The sequence below is a fragment of the Aquila chrysaetos genome, chromosome 1 (assembly GCF_900496995.4).
Source record: "Aquila chrysaetos chrysaetos chromosome 1, bAquChr1.4, whole genome shotgun sequence".
In the NCBI taxonomy this organism is placed as follows: domain Eukaryota; kingdom Metazoa; phylum Chordata; class Aves; order Accipitriformes; family Accipitridae; genus Aquila; species Aquila chrysaetos.
Window position 1 is genome coordinate 3,075,966 of NC_044004.1, and position 15,622 is coordinate 3,091,587.

At 52.6% G+C, this 15,622-nt stretch overlaps 1 protein-coding gene across 6 annotated transcripts in view; it reads right to left on the reverse strand.

Annotated features, from left to right (window-relative positions):
* Positions 1–1,643: 1,643 nt before the first annotated feature.
* Positions 1,644–15,622, reverse strand: part of RNF24 (ring finger protein 24) — a 32,427-nt gene continuing 18,448 nt past the window's right edge. For all 6 annotated transcript variants that reach the window (XM_030009682.1, XM_030009655.1, XM_030009673.2 and 3 more), the window contains 5 exons: positions 15,213–15,362; positions 8,594–8,636; positions 7,544–7,585; positions 4,419–4,498; positions 1,644–3,357 (listed from right to left, as the gene is read on the reverse strand). In XM_030009682.1, coding sequence (XP_029865542.1) covers positions 3,219–3,357; positions 4,419–4,498; positions 7,544–7,585; positions 8,594–8,636; positions 15,213–15,355 — 447 coding nt within the window. In that variant the 5' untranslated portion in view covers positions 15,356–15,362 and the 3' untranslated portion in view covers positions 1,644–3,218. The remainder of the gene's footprint in view (positions 3,358–4,418; positions 4,499–7,543; positions 7,586–8,593; positions 8,637–15,212; positions 15,363–15,622) is intronic.

Consider the following 15,622-nt stretch of genomic DNA (forward strand, 5'->3'; position numbering starts at 1 on the left):
AGTATTTGCCTGTTGCTGGTAGTGAGGATCCCTTCTCGATGCTCGGTCCCATCCCCGGCTAGTAACGTTTTTAAGCAGATACCTTAAAACCAGGCTTCTAAACCAGGTCTGACTAAAACCTGAACGCTGGCACGGGTCTGTGCTGCTGGGAGAAGGTGGATTTGTGTACGACCGGGGTTGGGTCTGGGCTTATTTTTGCAGCTCGGTTTCAAAACCCCGAGGCTTTCTGAGGGACGTGATGTGGTTTTCTTAGCAGCAGGCTCCCAGCACCGGTAAGTCCAGCGAGGGAGGTGGTTCTCGCATCGTTCCGGGGCAAATTGCAGCATTTTAGGGTTTGGTGAAAGACTTCTTTGATGGTAGGTGATGATCGGTGCTTTGGAGGCCCTTTAACGTACGGATGACGTGAGTTGGATTGGAGGTGGAAGCAAGGCATCTCTCCAGAGCGGGAACCGTGGGATGGAAGTAACAAAAATAATTGTGATTTGTGCGTCTTGTGCTCTTGGCTCGGCCAGACCCTCTGCTGCTTTGTCCCACCGGCGGGAATCTTCACCCAGCGAGCTCTCTGTGCCCGTGGACTTGTCGGGAGCTTCCAGAAGTTGACTAGGAGGGCAGCAAGAAGGTGGTTCCTCGCGTTTCCTTCTGGAGAAGTTGAAGCAGAACATCTCCAGGTGGGAACCTAACCCCCCCCCCCCCCCCCCCCAGCACCCAGCTCTGGGGGTGCAGCCAGCACTAGAGGGCAGCAGCCCTCCGCGCTGGGCAGGGACCGGGGGGGGGGACAGCAGGACAGGGGGACAGCAGGACAGGGCAAGGTGGGAGCCCTTCTTCCTCCACACCAGGTTTCCGCAGGGATGGCAACTTGGGATGGCCCCAGCTAAGCAACCCGTCAAGGGGAAAGGCAGCCGGGGGGGGGGAGAGATTTGAGAGGAGGAAAAGGGGATTTTTTTTTTTTTTTTTTTTTTTTTTTTTTTTCTGCCCGTTTCGTGAAGCCTGGAGGAAGAGCGTGGGTGAAACGAGGCGAGAGGGAGATGGGGAATCGAGGTGGACCCCAGGAAATCCCGTAGCGTGCAGGCTGGGAGCTGAACTCCTCCGAATCCCGTGGGCGGTGGGAGGTTGGCGTTAGTCCAGCCGGGTCTCGTCCCGGGGAGCCCCTGCTCCAGGGTTTGGCCTGGGAAGGCTGTTTGGAGGAGAAACCTCCAGGCCCTGCCCGGGACGCGCAAAATCCCCCTCGGCCGGGGATTTCCAGGGTGCGTGGGGCAGCGAGCCAGCCCCGCCGGGGTGGGTGCTGATTTCCCCGATCCGGCACCGGCCGGGAGCAAAGCTCCGCTCCGGGCCCAAGGGATGTTGCTGGAGGGAGACACGGACAATGGGACCCCCCCCCCAACCCCAAACCAGCCCATTTTCCAGCTCCCCCTTGCAGAAAGGGCTGGAGCCAGAGGTGGGACAGTGGGTCCCAGCCCCACTGGGGACAATCCTGGGGTGATACAGGGCTGAGCAATGAGGGATGCTCCCGTTTTCCCATGGGAGGATAGACACTCCCCCCCCCCAACCCTGTCCCGTGGCCGGGGTCTCCCAAGTGGAACCCCCCCCTTGCAAACACACTCCTGCTTCCAAAACCTGCTTTTATTTACATTTCAAGTCAAATCACATGCAAACTGTTGTGTTTTTTTTTTTCTTTCCTCGTTTTTCCTTAAGAATAGTGTGATTAGCAAAAAAGACGCATTATTAGAATTTTAAAATAGCAATTAAATATACAAAAATATAGCTTACAAAAAAAAAAAACAACCCCCAAAAAACAGCGAACGTTTTAAAAAATATTCTGCTGCAGAATTTGTAGTGTACAAACACGTCTATGAGGCTCCACGCTCCATAAACAGTCTCGGGAGTCCCGCGGTATTTACAGGAGGGGGGGACGACACCCGGAGCCTTCCCAGCCCTGCGCCCCATCCTGCACCCTGGGGAGGGGGGGGGCGCTGGGAAAGCCACCGCCGTGTAATACTGACACCCCCCCGCACCCCCCCCCCCCCCAAAAAAAAAAAAAAAAAAAAAAAAAAAGGAATAAGAGTTGCAAAGATAGAGGGGGACGCTGGGGCGTTTGCTACGGTGCCCGAATTCTCCCCGCGAGGTGGTCAGAGAGGCGAGGGGGTGGCACAGGCCCCCCCCCCACACCAGGAGCTTTTGCACTTAACGACGGTTGGGTCGGGGTGTTTTGGCAAGGCAAAAAGCTGCCGGCTCATGCGTCCCTCGCCCAGAAATTCCCCCCGGGGCCAGGCTGAAAGTGATGGGATGAACCCAAAGGGCAGGATTTTTGCCTGCCCCCCCCACCGCCGCCTCCCCGCCAGGATCGCGCCCATCGGAGGGACTAACGGCCCCGCTGAGGTAGCCCATCGCGCCGAGGAAGGGGACGGGGAGGGCGAGTGGGGTTACCGAAACCCGGGAGACCCCACGCAACTACCCCCCCCCTGCCATCTCCCGGGGGCGACGCCGGCTTCCCCGCCCCGGTTAGCCCTTTCGGAGGAGCAGCGGGTGCCGAGGAGGCACCCAACCACCGCGGCACGAACCCCGGCGTCGCTGCGCCGAGACCCAATTTTCTAGGCAGAGGTTGCGAAGGCAAAGGTAACCCTGTTAAAATAAGGGCAAAGAGGAGAACGGGGCAGGAACCAGCCACGATGCTCCAGGGTGTCCCCGTCCCCCCCCCCACCCCGCGTTTTGGGCATCGTTTTTGGCAGCGGCGGAGGGGCGCGGGGGGGGGGGGGGCAGCAGGGCTGGGAAGCGTACCGGGGCGTTCGGGGAGGGGGGGGGGAACACACGTCGCGGCGTTGCAGGAGGCTGTCGGGCACCGTCGGGTGGCTCGATGCTGCTCCGTCGTGTCCCACGCCGCTTCCCGGCGGACGTCGTGCAGGAGAAGGGATGTGCTGGAAGAAGGATGTCGTGCAGGCGCCCGCGGAGGACCCGGAGTCCCCTCGACGTCCCGGGAGAGGAATCGAGCCCGGGCTCGAGCGCGAGACCCTTCATCCCGGCGCGGCTCCGCGGAGGCAAGTTTTTGGGGCGCGGGGCTCTTCCGCTTCGGCCGGCGGGGACGTGCCCCCCCCCATAAAGTGCTCCGGGCTCCCGTCCCGGCCGCCCGCGTCCTCGCCTGTCCCTCCGTGCTGGTGCCGTAGTGCTTTGGTTGTCTCCGAGTCCCCCGGGCCGGCGGCGGGGCAGTCCCTGGGGCGGCGGAGCTATACGATGTTCTCTGCGCCGGGGAGGGGGCCCTGGGGGGGGCCGGGGTCCTGCTTGCTGTGCAGCTGGGCCAGCTGCAGCACCGGCATGTTGCAGAGCGGACACACTTTCCGCACTTCCAGCCATTTGATGAGGCACCTGGAGGTGGGGGGGGGGACACACACAGACAACGGGGAGGGGGTTATTACAGGGGTGCTGCAAACCCACCACCCAGCTTGGTGCTCCGTGCGCCCCGTCGGGGTGGCAGCCACCCCTGTCCCCCCCACGGTGGGTGACGGGCCATGGCCTGGGGGGGGGGCCACGGGCTGGGTAGGATCTGTTGTCGCCCTCCCCGGAGCACTGATGCTGCCGAATTTTTAATTTGCCATTTAGGTGCCTGTACATGGTATTAGGACATTTTTGTGTGTGTGTATAGACACGTGGATATAATATATTTTTATATATATAACTGATATCTATTCGTAAAGTAGATAAAAAATGTATACACATGCATAAAAAGACATAAAATACATATATACACAAAAAGGTATATATGAATATATTCATTTTATAAATACATAACCTATCAACTGTATATATACATCATATATATACACAACATACATATATAATGTGTATATATTGTGCATATAAAATTCACAGTGGTTTACATTTTTATAAGATACATACATATAAAATTTATATATATACATTTTTCTTAGAAGCATAGCCTGAGTTGGAAGGGACCCATCAGGATCATCGAGGCCAACTCCTGACTCGCCACGGGGCAACCTACAAGTTAAACCCCAAATCCAAGCGCTTTGTCCAAATGCTTTTTGAACGCCAACAGCCTTGGGGGCCGTGACTGCTTCCCTGGGGAGCTTGTTGCTGTGGTTCTGAATATCTATTTTATAAATATATATAAATTTTGTATATGTAAAAATATATATATACACACACACAAATGTACATACACATTTTGGAATGTATAAAGTGAAGCGGTTTTGCCCGTTCACGACTGGACTTTTGCTGCTCCAAAGGCTCCAATTCATTCCATAAAGGGCTTTTGCTGCAATTCCCCTGTTCCCCTGGAATTGGGGTGGGAAGAAACCTTGGAAAGGGGAGCAGAGGCCCCAGGAGACCTCACACCAAGAGCCTCCTGGGGCCGCTGGGCAGGATTTGGGGCAGCCCAGCTTCCGTGTCCCGTTCCCTGCACTCACTTTCTGTGGAAGGCATGTTTACAGGGACAGATCCCCAGCTCGTCCTTGGGCTTGAACTCCTCCAAGCAAACGGCGCAGATCTGAAAGACGCGAGAGGTGGAGAGAGAAGGCAGTCAGCAGCCGGGAAGCATTCTTTTTGCACATACAAACTACACAGGTATCTTCGAACCGGCCAAAATACTCTCCCCGAAAAAACCCTCCCCCTAAGCGATGCCCTCGGCCAGTTTCTATCTTTTTCCCAGTGCTCGCCTCGCCCCTGCCTTTGCTTGGGGGGGAAAAAAAAGGGCAATTTGGCTTCTGATGCCAGTGAGGGTACACTGCAGGGAGAGAGCGATACCTCCTAGTACCACAGGGAAAGCAAATGCCTCTTTTGCTATAAACCCTCTGTTTTGACCAGGAAACTGCTTTTTTTTTTTTGTCCCCTGTGCTGCAGAAGTCACGTTTGGGAGGTTTCTGTATTGCAGAGGGGTGAAATCCCCCCTAAAGCCTTCCCAGATTTCGCTGCCCCGGCTTTGGGATTGCAGGCTGAGCCTTGGGTCTCCCTTTCCCGGTGGATGGGACCCTGGAGCCTCCCCCAGGAGCCGCAGCCACAAGGCTGGGATGTGTTTTGATGTGCCAGGAGGCTTTAGGGTGCAGGGGGATGGATCCATGCTGCTGCTTGGTCCCTGGGACTGAGCTGCATCCCCAGGGGTAACTCTGGGAAGAGGAAAAGGCAAAGGGTGCATCTCCGCCCCGGGGCTGGGAAGGTTGGTGGCTGTTTTCCCACTGGGCAAGAGACCCAGCCGAAATCTCCTTCCCCCATGCTGCTGGTTCTTCCTGACTCATTTTGGATATTCCTGGGGATTTTGTATATGTTTTTCCCAGCCCCCCTCCCCTGCCCCCCCAGCCTGGGAGTCTCCAGCAGTCCGAAACAAGGGCCAGCCCCGCTGCCAAAAGCCTTCGGGATGAAGCAGGCGGCTGGCAAGCACGGCCGGAGGCTCCCGGCTTTCCCAGGGACACGGCGCCCGTCGATACTTTCCAGCCACCCAAAGCTCGTCGGAGACTTTTTTATTGAGCGAGCAAATGCTGGCGTAGCTGCTCGGATCGGTCCCCGAGGAACACACACATCTTGAGCCCCGTGAAAGCCAGGGAGAGGCAGCGTGATGGAAAAAAGAGGAAAAACAAACCCAGAAACGTGGGGCTGAAGAGCTTGGCGGGGACTTTCCCCTCTGCAAGGCTCCGGGCGAGCCCTGGCAGCCATCCCGTGTTGTTGCAAAATCCCCCCTGCGCTCCGCTTTCCAGAACCGCTTACTGTAAATACCAAAATCCAAATGCCCAAAAAGGGATGTTTTGGAAGGGGCTGGAGCAAAACCCTTCCAGCCTTTCCCAAATCCCAGGGAAGAGTTGGAGCTGCTCTATCCCCTTCCCCATGGACCCCTTCGTCTTCCCTGAAAGCGTTTGGGCTGGGAGAGCTGTGGCGAGCCGGGAACAGAGGTGACGGAGGAGGAGGACGGAAGGTTAGCACTGCCATTCCCAGCTCCGGCATGCTCCCAAATCCCCCCCGCAAGGAGCTTCTCACTGCGGGAAGTGCTTTTAAGTCTGCGTGCCTGCAAAAAACCCCACTGCAAGTCAATTTAATGCGAGCGGATCAGAAATAGGGGCCTCAAGCCTTGGCTGCAGGGAGCGTAGGGTGAGGATGAAATGTGGGACGGGCTCTCGTTGCTCTGCTCGGGGAATTAAAAATAAAATAGCAGCTTATAAACAAATGGAGCTGGTATTTAACAGACAAGCGGACTCGTGTCTCGGATGCGGGTGGGCATTTTTGTTGTCATTAGGGGAAATAAATCCAGCCCGTGTTTGAAGCAGGGTTTGAGCAGCTTCCTGCTCAACTTCAGCATGAAAAATGGTCTGTAAATAGGGACACTTAGCCCTAAAAGAGCCTGGAAACCTGCAGAGAACAACCAACGTGTTTTAAACCTGAAGGGGCAGGTACGTAGAGGTGGATTAGGGTAACACTGTTACTCCGAGACGTGTTTCAGTCTCTGGAGATCCTCTTAACTCATTAACACAGAGGGACCCAGCAAGGAGCCACTGCTGTGTCCACATCGTGGGGCCGGGGCCGGCGCTGGTGCAATTCCCCCTGCAAAGTTTAAATGCAAAGTCCGCCGGGGCTTTGACTTATGGCTGCCGCGGGCTCTGCCCTCCTCCCAAAACCGAGAAGAAACCCGCATGGTTTTGGGGCTGGAAAAAAGGGGTTTTAATTCTTAATACGTCCAAGTAGTCATCCCTTTGCCTGCCTCTTCCAGCCAGCTCTCCTCCGCAAAGCAGGAGCGCGAGGGGCAGAAGTCTAGGGAACGTGTTTATCTTTGATTTCAATTAAATCCCAGCAGAGTTTACTCTGCCCAAGTAACGCGGCTGGCAGAGATGTGCTGGATATCATCATGCTCTGACGGTGGCGAGGCAGAGCGGGGCTGGAGGGGGCATAACCGTCAAGGGACACTGTTTATACACAGCTTAGCCTGCATCTGCCTCCCCTTTTATACACAGATTTTTATCGCAGTGATAATAATAATGCAATAAATAATAAAAATAATAATGTAGTAAATAATAATAATGCAGTAAAAGCTAAAGGGGATCCAGAAGGAGGAGGGAGATGGTTTAATGCAGACCCCCTTTGCAGATGTGCTTTTACCGGCTGCATAAACAAGCAATTAGACTTGCTCAAAGAGAAAAGCAGCATCAGGAGCTGCTGTTAACCTACCCTGGCCGTGTTCCCTGTAATGAGGTAGGAGGCTGCAGAGCAAACCCCGCTGCTGGCAGCAAGCGGGCGGTGATGCCGGCACACCTCTGCAGCCGGATAAAATCACCGCAAACACCCCGTGCTGCCCCCAGGCACTCACAGACCAGGACGAAGGCTTTGAGGCTTTGGAGTGCCCCGTTTCTCCAAAAACAAGTAAAGCAGTTGTGCTTTCCAGATTTCCAAAGCACACTAGCTGTGTGTTTTGCTCCCGATGGAGTTAATTTTGAGTTTTTGCAGCCTCCTGCCTGTGCCAGCCTTTGCCTGTCCTCCATCCCCTCCCCAGTGCGAGGAAGAGGAGGGTGAGGGAGTCTTTGCCGCTACGCTACCGCCCCAAGGACGTACTCACCTCGTGTAGGTTCAGCTCCTTCACCTTCTCCTTGAGTATAACCTGTAAGACAGAGCGCCAGGGTCAGGACACAGCTTCTGCCATGAGCATTCGCAGGAAAAAATCTCCGTAAAGAGAGATCCCGTTTAGCGTCCCAGTAGAACTGGAAACCCCCAGTAAACCCGACACAGCCAGCGAGCACATCGGGTCTTTACCCCTGTGCAGAAACAGGAGGAAGGCAGCGCTGGCACAGCTATAAGCACTAACATGAGGACCAAATCCAGGAGGTCTCCTCCCAAATTTAAACCTCCTGGGCTCCCACACTCTGCAACAAGCTCCTGCAGGGACATCTGCCACTTCGTTTTCACTTCATCCAGGCTAAACACCTGGAGAGGGCTATAAATCCAGGACAACCATGTGTTATTGTATCAGCCCAACTCCACCCGGTTTCCTGCTCCAACGACAGATCGGAGGCAGAAAAATTACACAAGCCCCGGAGAAAACAGGACATTGAAGCAGCAACCTGACACCAACCTCTTGGCCGTGTTTATTTTAACAAGGGCGCTGGCGCGTGTGGGCGCATGCAGAAAACAGCTGGGTTTGCCAAGGTGATGTGGAGGTGTTCCCTACGAGATCCCCATGGCTGCGAGTGGTCCAGAGCAGCTGGGTCCAACCCGGGGAGCAGATTCGGACCCCACAAAACATCGTTTGATTGCTGGGGAAGTGACGGCATTACTGCTCACCAGCGGGAAATAACGTGAGGGTTTGGAGAGGTTGCCCAGTTGAGGTGCTCCAGGGGTGGAGATGTCCCCACCGCTCAGGAACCTCATCTGAAAATGCGAAGACCTGCAGACTAACAGGTGAGAGATGCTCCTGGGGTGCCCAGCTGGTAGAAAAAAATTAGATCAGCAGGGACAGAGATTTGCCCGGGTGTTACAACTTCTCTTCGAAGAGCAAAAGCCTCCAAAGGAGAAGAACAACACAAGGAAACCTGCAGGAGTGACTACTCCAACGTGGATATGGCGCTAAGCCGAAGGGGAGAAGAAGACAACTTACTGTGTATCATCTCACCTGTTTGTAGGCGTAAAGCTCTTTGTGTGCTTGATGTCTGAGCCTGCAATCAAAATAGGGAGAAACATGAAGACAGGTAAAAAAAATCAGGATTACTGTAATACCCCAAACATTTCATTTCCCCGCTTTCCAGATTAAATATATATATATTTAATTTTTCATTTTGGAACCGAGAATGGCCACATGAAATGACGCATTTAAGCAACAACCAGCTTTCCCTGTAGCTGGGAGGGCAACATCTCCATCCAGAAGCAGGCAACCTCCTCCCCTTTTCCTCTTTCAACCTCCTCAATTTTCCACACAGACATCACCTGCACTTTGTTAAGTCATCACCTGCTTTGTTAAGACCAGCAAAAGCTGTTGAGTAAATCACGAGCTGCCATAAATACCCCCAGTTTCCAACCGCTTCTGCTGCCAACCATTTCTAGACTGGACGCGGCACCTTTTTCCAAGCGATGGGTATTCAGACCTGAGGAAAGCTCTGCTCCCTCTTGAGCAAGGACGGGGAAGGAAACGTCCCCGCTCAGAGGTTTCCCACCGAAGCCCCCATCATTCTGCTTGGGTGATGTTAGTTTCCTCAAACACAGCTTTATCTTCTATCACAAGATCAATCGTGCTGCTTCTGCCTCCCAAACGCTCAGGAAGAAGCATTCAACAAAAGGTCATCCATCTGGCTGAGCAAGCAAAGGATGGCTATTTATCCGAAGACAACACCAGAGCAGAAAGCTTTGGAAAAGAAGCAGCGGGACATCTTCCATCTCTTGCCTCCTATCACGGGGGGGGACAACTTAATAACCAGAGATAACGAGCTGCCAAAAACTGCAGGAGAACGAACCTGTATCTTGGGATTTTTTGTTTTGGGGTTGATTTTTTTTATCAGGAGAGCAGACGAGGGTGCGCTATGTTAAAGCACAGGGTGACAAGCCCACGCAATCTTGCCCTGGGGCCAGAGTCGATGCAGCGGTGGAGCAAAATCAGGATTATAAATTGCATAAGCTGCTTCCCCCCACCTACCTTTCGAAGCACCATGGTCAGCACAGTTTTGGGTTTTTGGGTGTTTTTTTTTTTACCCAACAGCATCCATTCCTGGAGCAAATCAAGGGACGGAGATGGAGGGGATGAACCTATTCCAAAAACACCTGCTGCAGCGGGAAGTCCAGCTGGTGGCAGCAGGAATTTGAAGCCACAAGCAAAGGGCTGGTCCCATCCCCTCCCTCCCCAGCCTCCCCTCTCCAGGACGCATGGCCTTTGTCCCCATTCCTAAGGACTGAGCAAAACAGCAAACATACACACATCACATCCCTCCATAGTTTTCAGTTCAAACTATTATTAATAAAACATCTTTCCACAGCAGAACAAGCAGCAGCCCATTTCCCGCAGCCCATTTCCCACAGCCCAGTGGAGTGCTCTGCAGGTATCAGCTGGCTGGAGAAGCTGATTATGCTCCTAAAATAAATACGTTTTAAAAAAAACCAACCAACTAATATTGCTTCTCATTACAAGACATGGCATTTAGTGAAGTGCTCTGGAAACTCGAGAGGGAAGTCATCGAGGATAAAGAGTTGGCCAAGGACCTTTAATAAGATGTCAATGTGTGTCTGCAGGGCTTGGACAGCGAGTATTTTCCCCAGCTAGCCTTGAGCGTGATTTCAAATGGGAAACCCCTTGTCTGTAATTTCACTTCTCTGAAAATATTCTGGGGGCTGTCTCAAACCCCAGCTGTTTCACCCTGAGCTCTCAGAGGCCTTCTGATCCTGCAAGGCTGCAGTGAGCGAGTTATAAAAATAGGATGTAAAAATATTATCTCTGTCCTTTTTGCTTGAAAACACCCTCCCCAAACGTCATGGGCCTTAAAAGTCAAGGAATGGGTAAAAATGCACCTTAATGCTTCCGGGAGAGTTGCAGTAAGTCAGCTCCTGAGCCCTGAATTTAGTGGGGAGCCATCCCACCTCCTCTAATGATGCTGCCTGGCAGAGAACCTGCCTGCAGAGCCACAGATAAAATTGCAGCAGGCAGGAAGGAGAAGGCTGGGGTTTCATCCCTCCGCCAACGACCCTGAGCAGAAACACAAGCAGAAGATGCACGAACAATAGCGAAAACAGGATGAAACCGGCCCGATCCGCAGGGATCCCGCCGGCTGGGAAACTGGTTATGAAACACAGATGGGGCAAAGCAAGATGCGTGGCTGGAGACTGCATACAAGGGGAAAAACTCTCCCAGTACGGAAAAAAGCATGTCTTACGGAGCACCGAGTGGCCGCCGAGACATTGGCCCCGATAAGCCAAAGCCACCGGAGGGAACGTGTCACGCAGAACAAGCCCAAGCATCTGCGGATACCGTGGAGGTATCTGGACCAGCGATGGGGAAGAAGCAACCACCTGGCCACAGATCCGTGCAGCTCTGTGCCATCGGAGCACGGATGCTACAAAGCCACGGGCTGGTGCTGAGCTAGACGGGGAGACTTTGCCAAAAAGAAAAAAAAACCAACAACAACAAAAACCCAAAACTCCCTGAAGGTTACGGGGAACGGCACGAGCACATCTGGTCCCGAAGCGTGCAAGCTCGGTCTGCTCCTCCGTACTTTCCTTTCGAAGCCAGGATCCTGGGCCAGATGGATCCCGGTCGGACCTAGCGCAGCTGTCATAACGAGACCCCGGGTCCTGGCAAGCGTTACTCCCCATCGGACCGAGGGCTTCATCCATCTCGTGTCAAGAGCTGCGACTCTGGAGGAATTTCTGGCAGATGGCTGATTTAGATAAGGGACCACACAGCATCTTAAAAGCCAGCGCGTGGCTGGATACCGTGCGTGCACGCACGCCATCACCCATCCCTGAATTTAATAACTGCCTCTCGTGGATTTTGTGATCTCTTCCCAAACTTTCCATGCCTCCCGCAGGAAAGGGAGCACTCCATTTATCTGGGTGACTCCAAATCATCTATAGCAAGCCAACAACTATGGGAATAAAATGCAGAGGAAACAACTTTTTGCAGGTTTACCTCCAAGATCTGCTTATTTAACGCTTTACAGTAGAAAGAGTAGAAAGCTACCGGGCACTGGCTCTTTGCCCCGTCACTGCATCGCTCTCCCCAGCCCAGTCCGGCTCCTTGGGCTCTCCAAACCCAACCACTGAGTTTGATCCTGGCAAGTTTGAACGCAGAAGGAAAAAGCCCTGTAAAAAATAGCTTTTTAAGGGCTACGTACCCTGTGCCTCCTGTAGACTTTGAGCCGCTCCAGTCTGAGCAGAGACGAGCCCTGTGCAACCCACAGCAAAGCACAGGTAGAGAGGATGCTACAGCTTTTATCCAGGATGAGCGTGCACACCTTCCAAATGCTTGGCAAGCACAGCATTTCGCTCAGCATCCTTCTGAATTGGGTTTTAGGGGACTGAAGGCAACAGGAGGTTGTTACCGTTTATCAATTCAGCAGAGATCAGACACAAATGGCTGCCTGCAAAATTTCTTTTTCTTCCCTTTTTTTTCCCCTCATTTTTCCAAGCAGAGGCAGCAGCCGTGAGAGTGCGACCCTTGCTTTATACTGGAGTGGTTTGCAGTGGCAGAAGAGGTTGAGATTCGCCTGGACTGCACACAGACAGCGATGATGTTTGCTTAGCTTTTGGCTGAAATTCCTATTGGACTCCATTTTGAGCCAACCCGATTAAAAACATCACTCCTTCCTCCCGTTGGACTGGGCAGCACACTCCGTATTGACACAGTTGCGAAGCGCAGCCCACATGCCCTCCTCCTCTGGCGCATGCTTTATTTAATGCCGTCAGCTCTGTGATTAGAGGTAAATACACCAGATATTGGCTCTTCCACACTCCGGATGCCTCCCCAGCCGGGGATGCGGAGAAGGGCTGCATGGGATGCTCTGATCCAGAGCAGGCGATGAGAACCAGGGCCCGAAGGATGGTGTCATGAGCTCCGCTTGTTATTTGCCAATATTTGCAGATGTGAGAGTCACGAGAGAAGAGGGAGAGGATGGGCTGCGTTGCCTCTGCACCTAAGCAGGGCCTGGAAAAGCCACGAGCCGCTGTTACCTGCAAATAACCCTCACGGGTGCAAAGCGGAGCCCTGGAGCTCCCGAGGGGATCGTACTTGCCCGCACCCCTCTGCCCTGGGTCGGTTTCTCTGTGACGACATGGTTTGATCCATGCTGCATCTGCTTGTTAAATTAACACCTCTCTTTTATACAGCCTCCAGATGCAATTCTGTATTAAAGCCACGCATCTCATTGCAGAAGGGGTCAGGAATGCATGGGGTAATCCAGGAGGCTTTAGCAGCTGGTTCAGGACGGGGAAAAATTCAACTTAAATTCAATATCTTACTTTGTATACCAAATCCTCCTGCTGCAAGGCTACGGGTATTTGCTTGCTACGCAGCCAGACACCAGCAATGCTTTGGCGTTAAATGGCAAAGCCTTCCTGGAGCAATCATTTGGGATGCTCTGCACTTGCAGGCACATGGTCCTCATCCCGCTGTCCATCTACAAGGCTTTTCGAATCACGCCAAAGCTCAAGCTTTTCTGCCCCACACAAGCTGAGATTACACAGCAAATTCAAAGGAGGTGGATGCTTCTGGGGCACATCGGCACACCTAAAACCCATGGTATGGCGAAACCCTCCAAAATGGGGGCTGGAGGATTCTTGTTTGGCTCTGTTTTGCCAATAATAGAGCTAGCAGTGGTGGTCTGAGGAGCAATTTGTAGAGTCTCTGTAGAGTTTAGGGCTATAAAGGGATCATTAGATGATCTAATCCAACCTCCCATCTATCATAGTTCGTTAAATAGCACTTTGTTACTCCTGGGAATGGGAGCCAAAACGTCTCATCCAGAAAGGTCCTCTGTCTTGATTTAAAGACATGAAGAGACGAAGGATTTGCCACTTCCCTTGCTGGCTAGTTTCACCCGTTACTCACCCTCTCTCTTACAACACGCCTCCAACTTCTAAATTTAAAGATTTTCTGGCTTGATCTTCCAGACATTACTACTTGTTATTTCTTCTTTGGGGCAGAACACACCCAGCAAGACCCAGTGCCCAGGAAAATACTCTGAAAGTCCAAACACTTTTTCATTTTGCAAGTGAGCCATATAGATTCAAGCTCAATCTGGGCAAAACACGTCCTTGAGCCTTCTGAACACCATTTGTTTATTTTTTTTGCATCCCCTCCCATTGGCATCCCAATTAAAATGCAAACACTGGACACAGATGCAATATCCCAGCACAGACCTTGTTAACATCAAGTACTGAGATACAAATTGCCAGGTGGGGGATGACCCCTCGATCTATTTCTGCCTTGTCTGCCGGGGTGGACAGATACATTGCACCTTCAAACACCCTTTTCTTGTGCATAATTGCAGGCAAAAATAAAGATACGATGCCCAGGGAGCCCAAATCACGCCTGGGTAAGCCTGGATTTGGGCTCACCTGCAAGTTTTATGAGGTTTTGCTTTGTACAGAGCTGAAAATAGGCAGAAATTATCAAATATTTAGAAGGCGACATTGAAATCTTGCTTCCCTGGTCTACAAAAGCAGGACAAAACATTTTCAACACCCTCTGGGTAGAAAACCTGGTGGGACTGGCTGCTGTGAGCCAGCCAGATGCAGCCTCCGTGGTGCAAGAAGAGACCAGGTGCCTGTCTTACAGGGACGGATGGAGGGAATGCAATGGATATACGGCTAGCAGGGAGCTGGGGCCATCTGAAAAGCCAGAGGGCAGGGAAAGGGGATGGAAAAGCTCTTCGGCAACTTGGCAGGAGAACTCTGGGTGCGCAGGATTTCGGCAGCCGCTGCCAGCACAGAGATGCCCTGTGCTCCTGGCCACAGGGAGAGGCACAGCCAGCCCCGCATCCCAGGTTATCAGCACAACTTGCCCCCATCACCACCTCAATTCCCAGGCACCACATTTTTCCCCACTTGCCTCTTGCTTTCCTTCCGGCAGGAAGAGTTTCTCCTCTTAATTAGTGGCCCAACTCACTCCCCAGTGGCCCATAAAATAATTAAAACAAGCCCCAAACTGGAACAACCTTTAACCCTCCTGCCCCGCTCCCCATCGTTCAGATTAACAAATCAACTCTGCATCATTAATCTCTAAACTGCGCTGTTGAATGAGCAATTTGTGTACAATAACGAACAGAGCAGGTATTAAACATTTCTTAAGCACACAGTACACAAGTTACTCATTAAAGAGGAAAACGTGTTGAAACATTAAGCAGAAAGCAGCAACCATAAAACATCCCTTTCCAGTCTTTCTGAGAAGCCAACCATATTTTCATGCCTGTTTGAGCATACATATATCTCCTGTTTTAAAGCGGATAATGCAATTGCCTTGCAGGACTGGTAACTCCAAGACGTGTTGGGCAGACGGCGTTCAGCGCTCGCTGCGTACGCGCTAGGTCTGTTAGCTCTATTAGGGATGAACGTTGAGTCTGACACTACATGGCTGAGCAAATTCTTTGACGATGAGGGCAAGTTAAACCACTTCAGGGGTCACATCAGGTTGGCACGAGACGCACCGCGGAAAGACAAGGTGATGCCATCCTCTTTTTGGGATGGAGGGATCAGCAACAGCCTTGGTCTGAACCGGGGCAGCTCTTGAAAGCAGCTGGCGAACTTGCCCTTACCTGATCAAGTAGCAACAGAAGAGCAAACTGAGGATGAAGACGAAGATGGCCGTGCCAAAAACCACGATGTATATGTTGAGAGGCAGGTTCTGGAACCCGATGTTCGGCATCCTGAAACTGTAATGCTGGAAGTCCGAGCTCATGGGTAGGCTGCGGAGACAGGGAGAAAACATGGATGTGAGGCTCCTTTGGCAGCACGGGATGCCCTTCGGAGATCAATGGTACCTCCAAAGGTAGGAGGCAGGGGAAGGAGAGGGCAATGAGCAGCGCTGCCTTCTCGCTCCTCACCCCCCCTTGGTGAAGGCATCCTTGCCCAAAACCGAACCCCCGGCTCAGTAACCCTGAAAACAAAGCAGGGCTGGACGAGCCGGATTTTTCTTCTCCCGCTGGGAGCTTCTCCTCCAGCTATT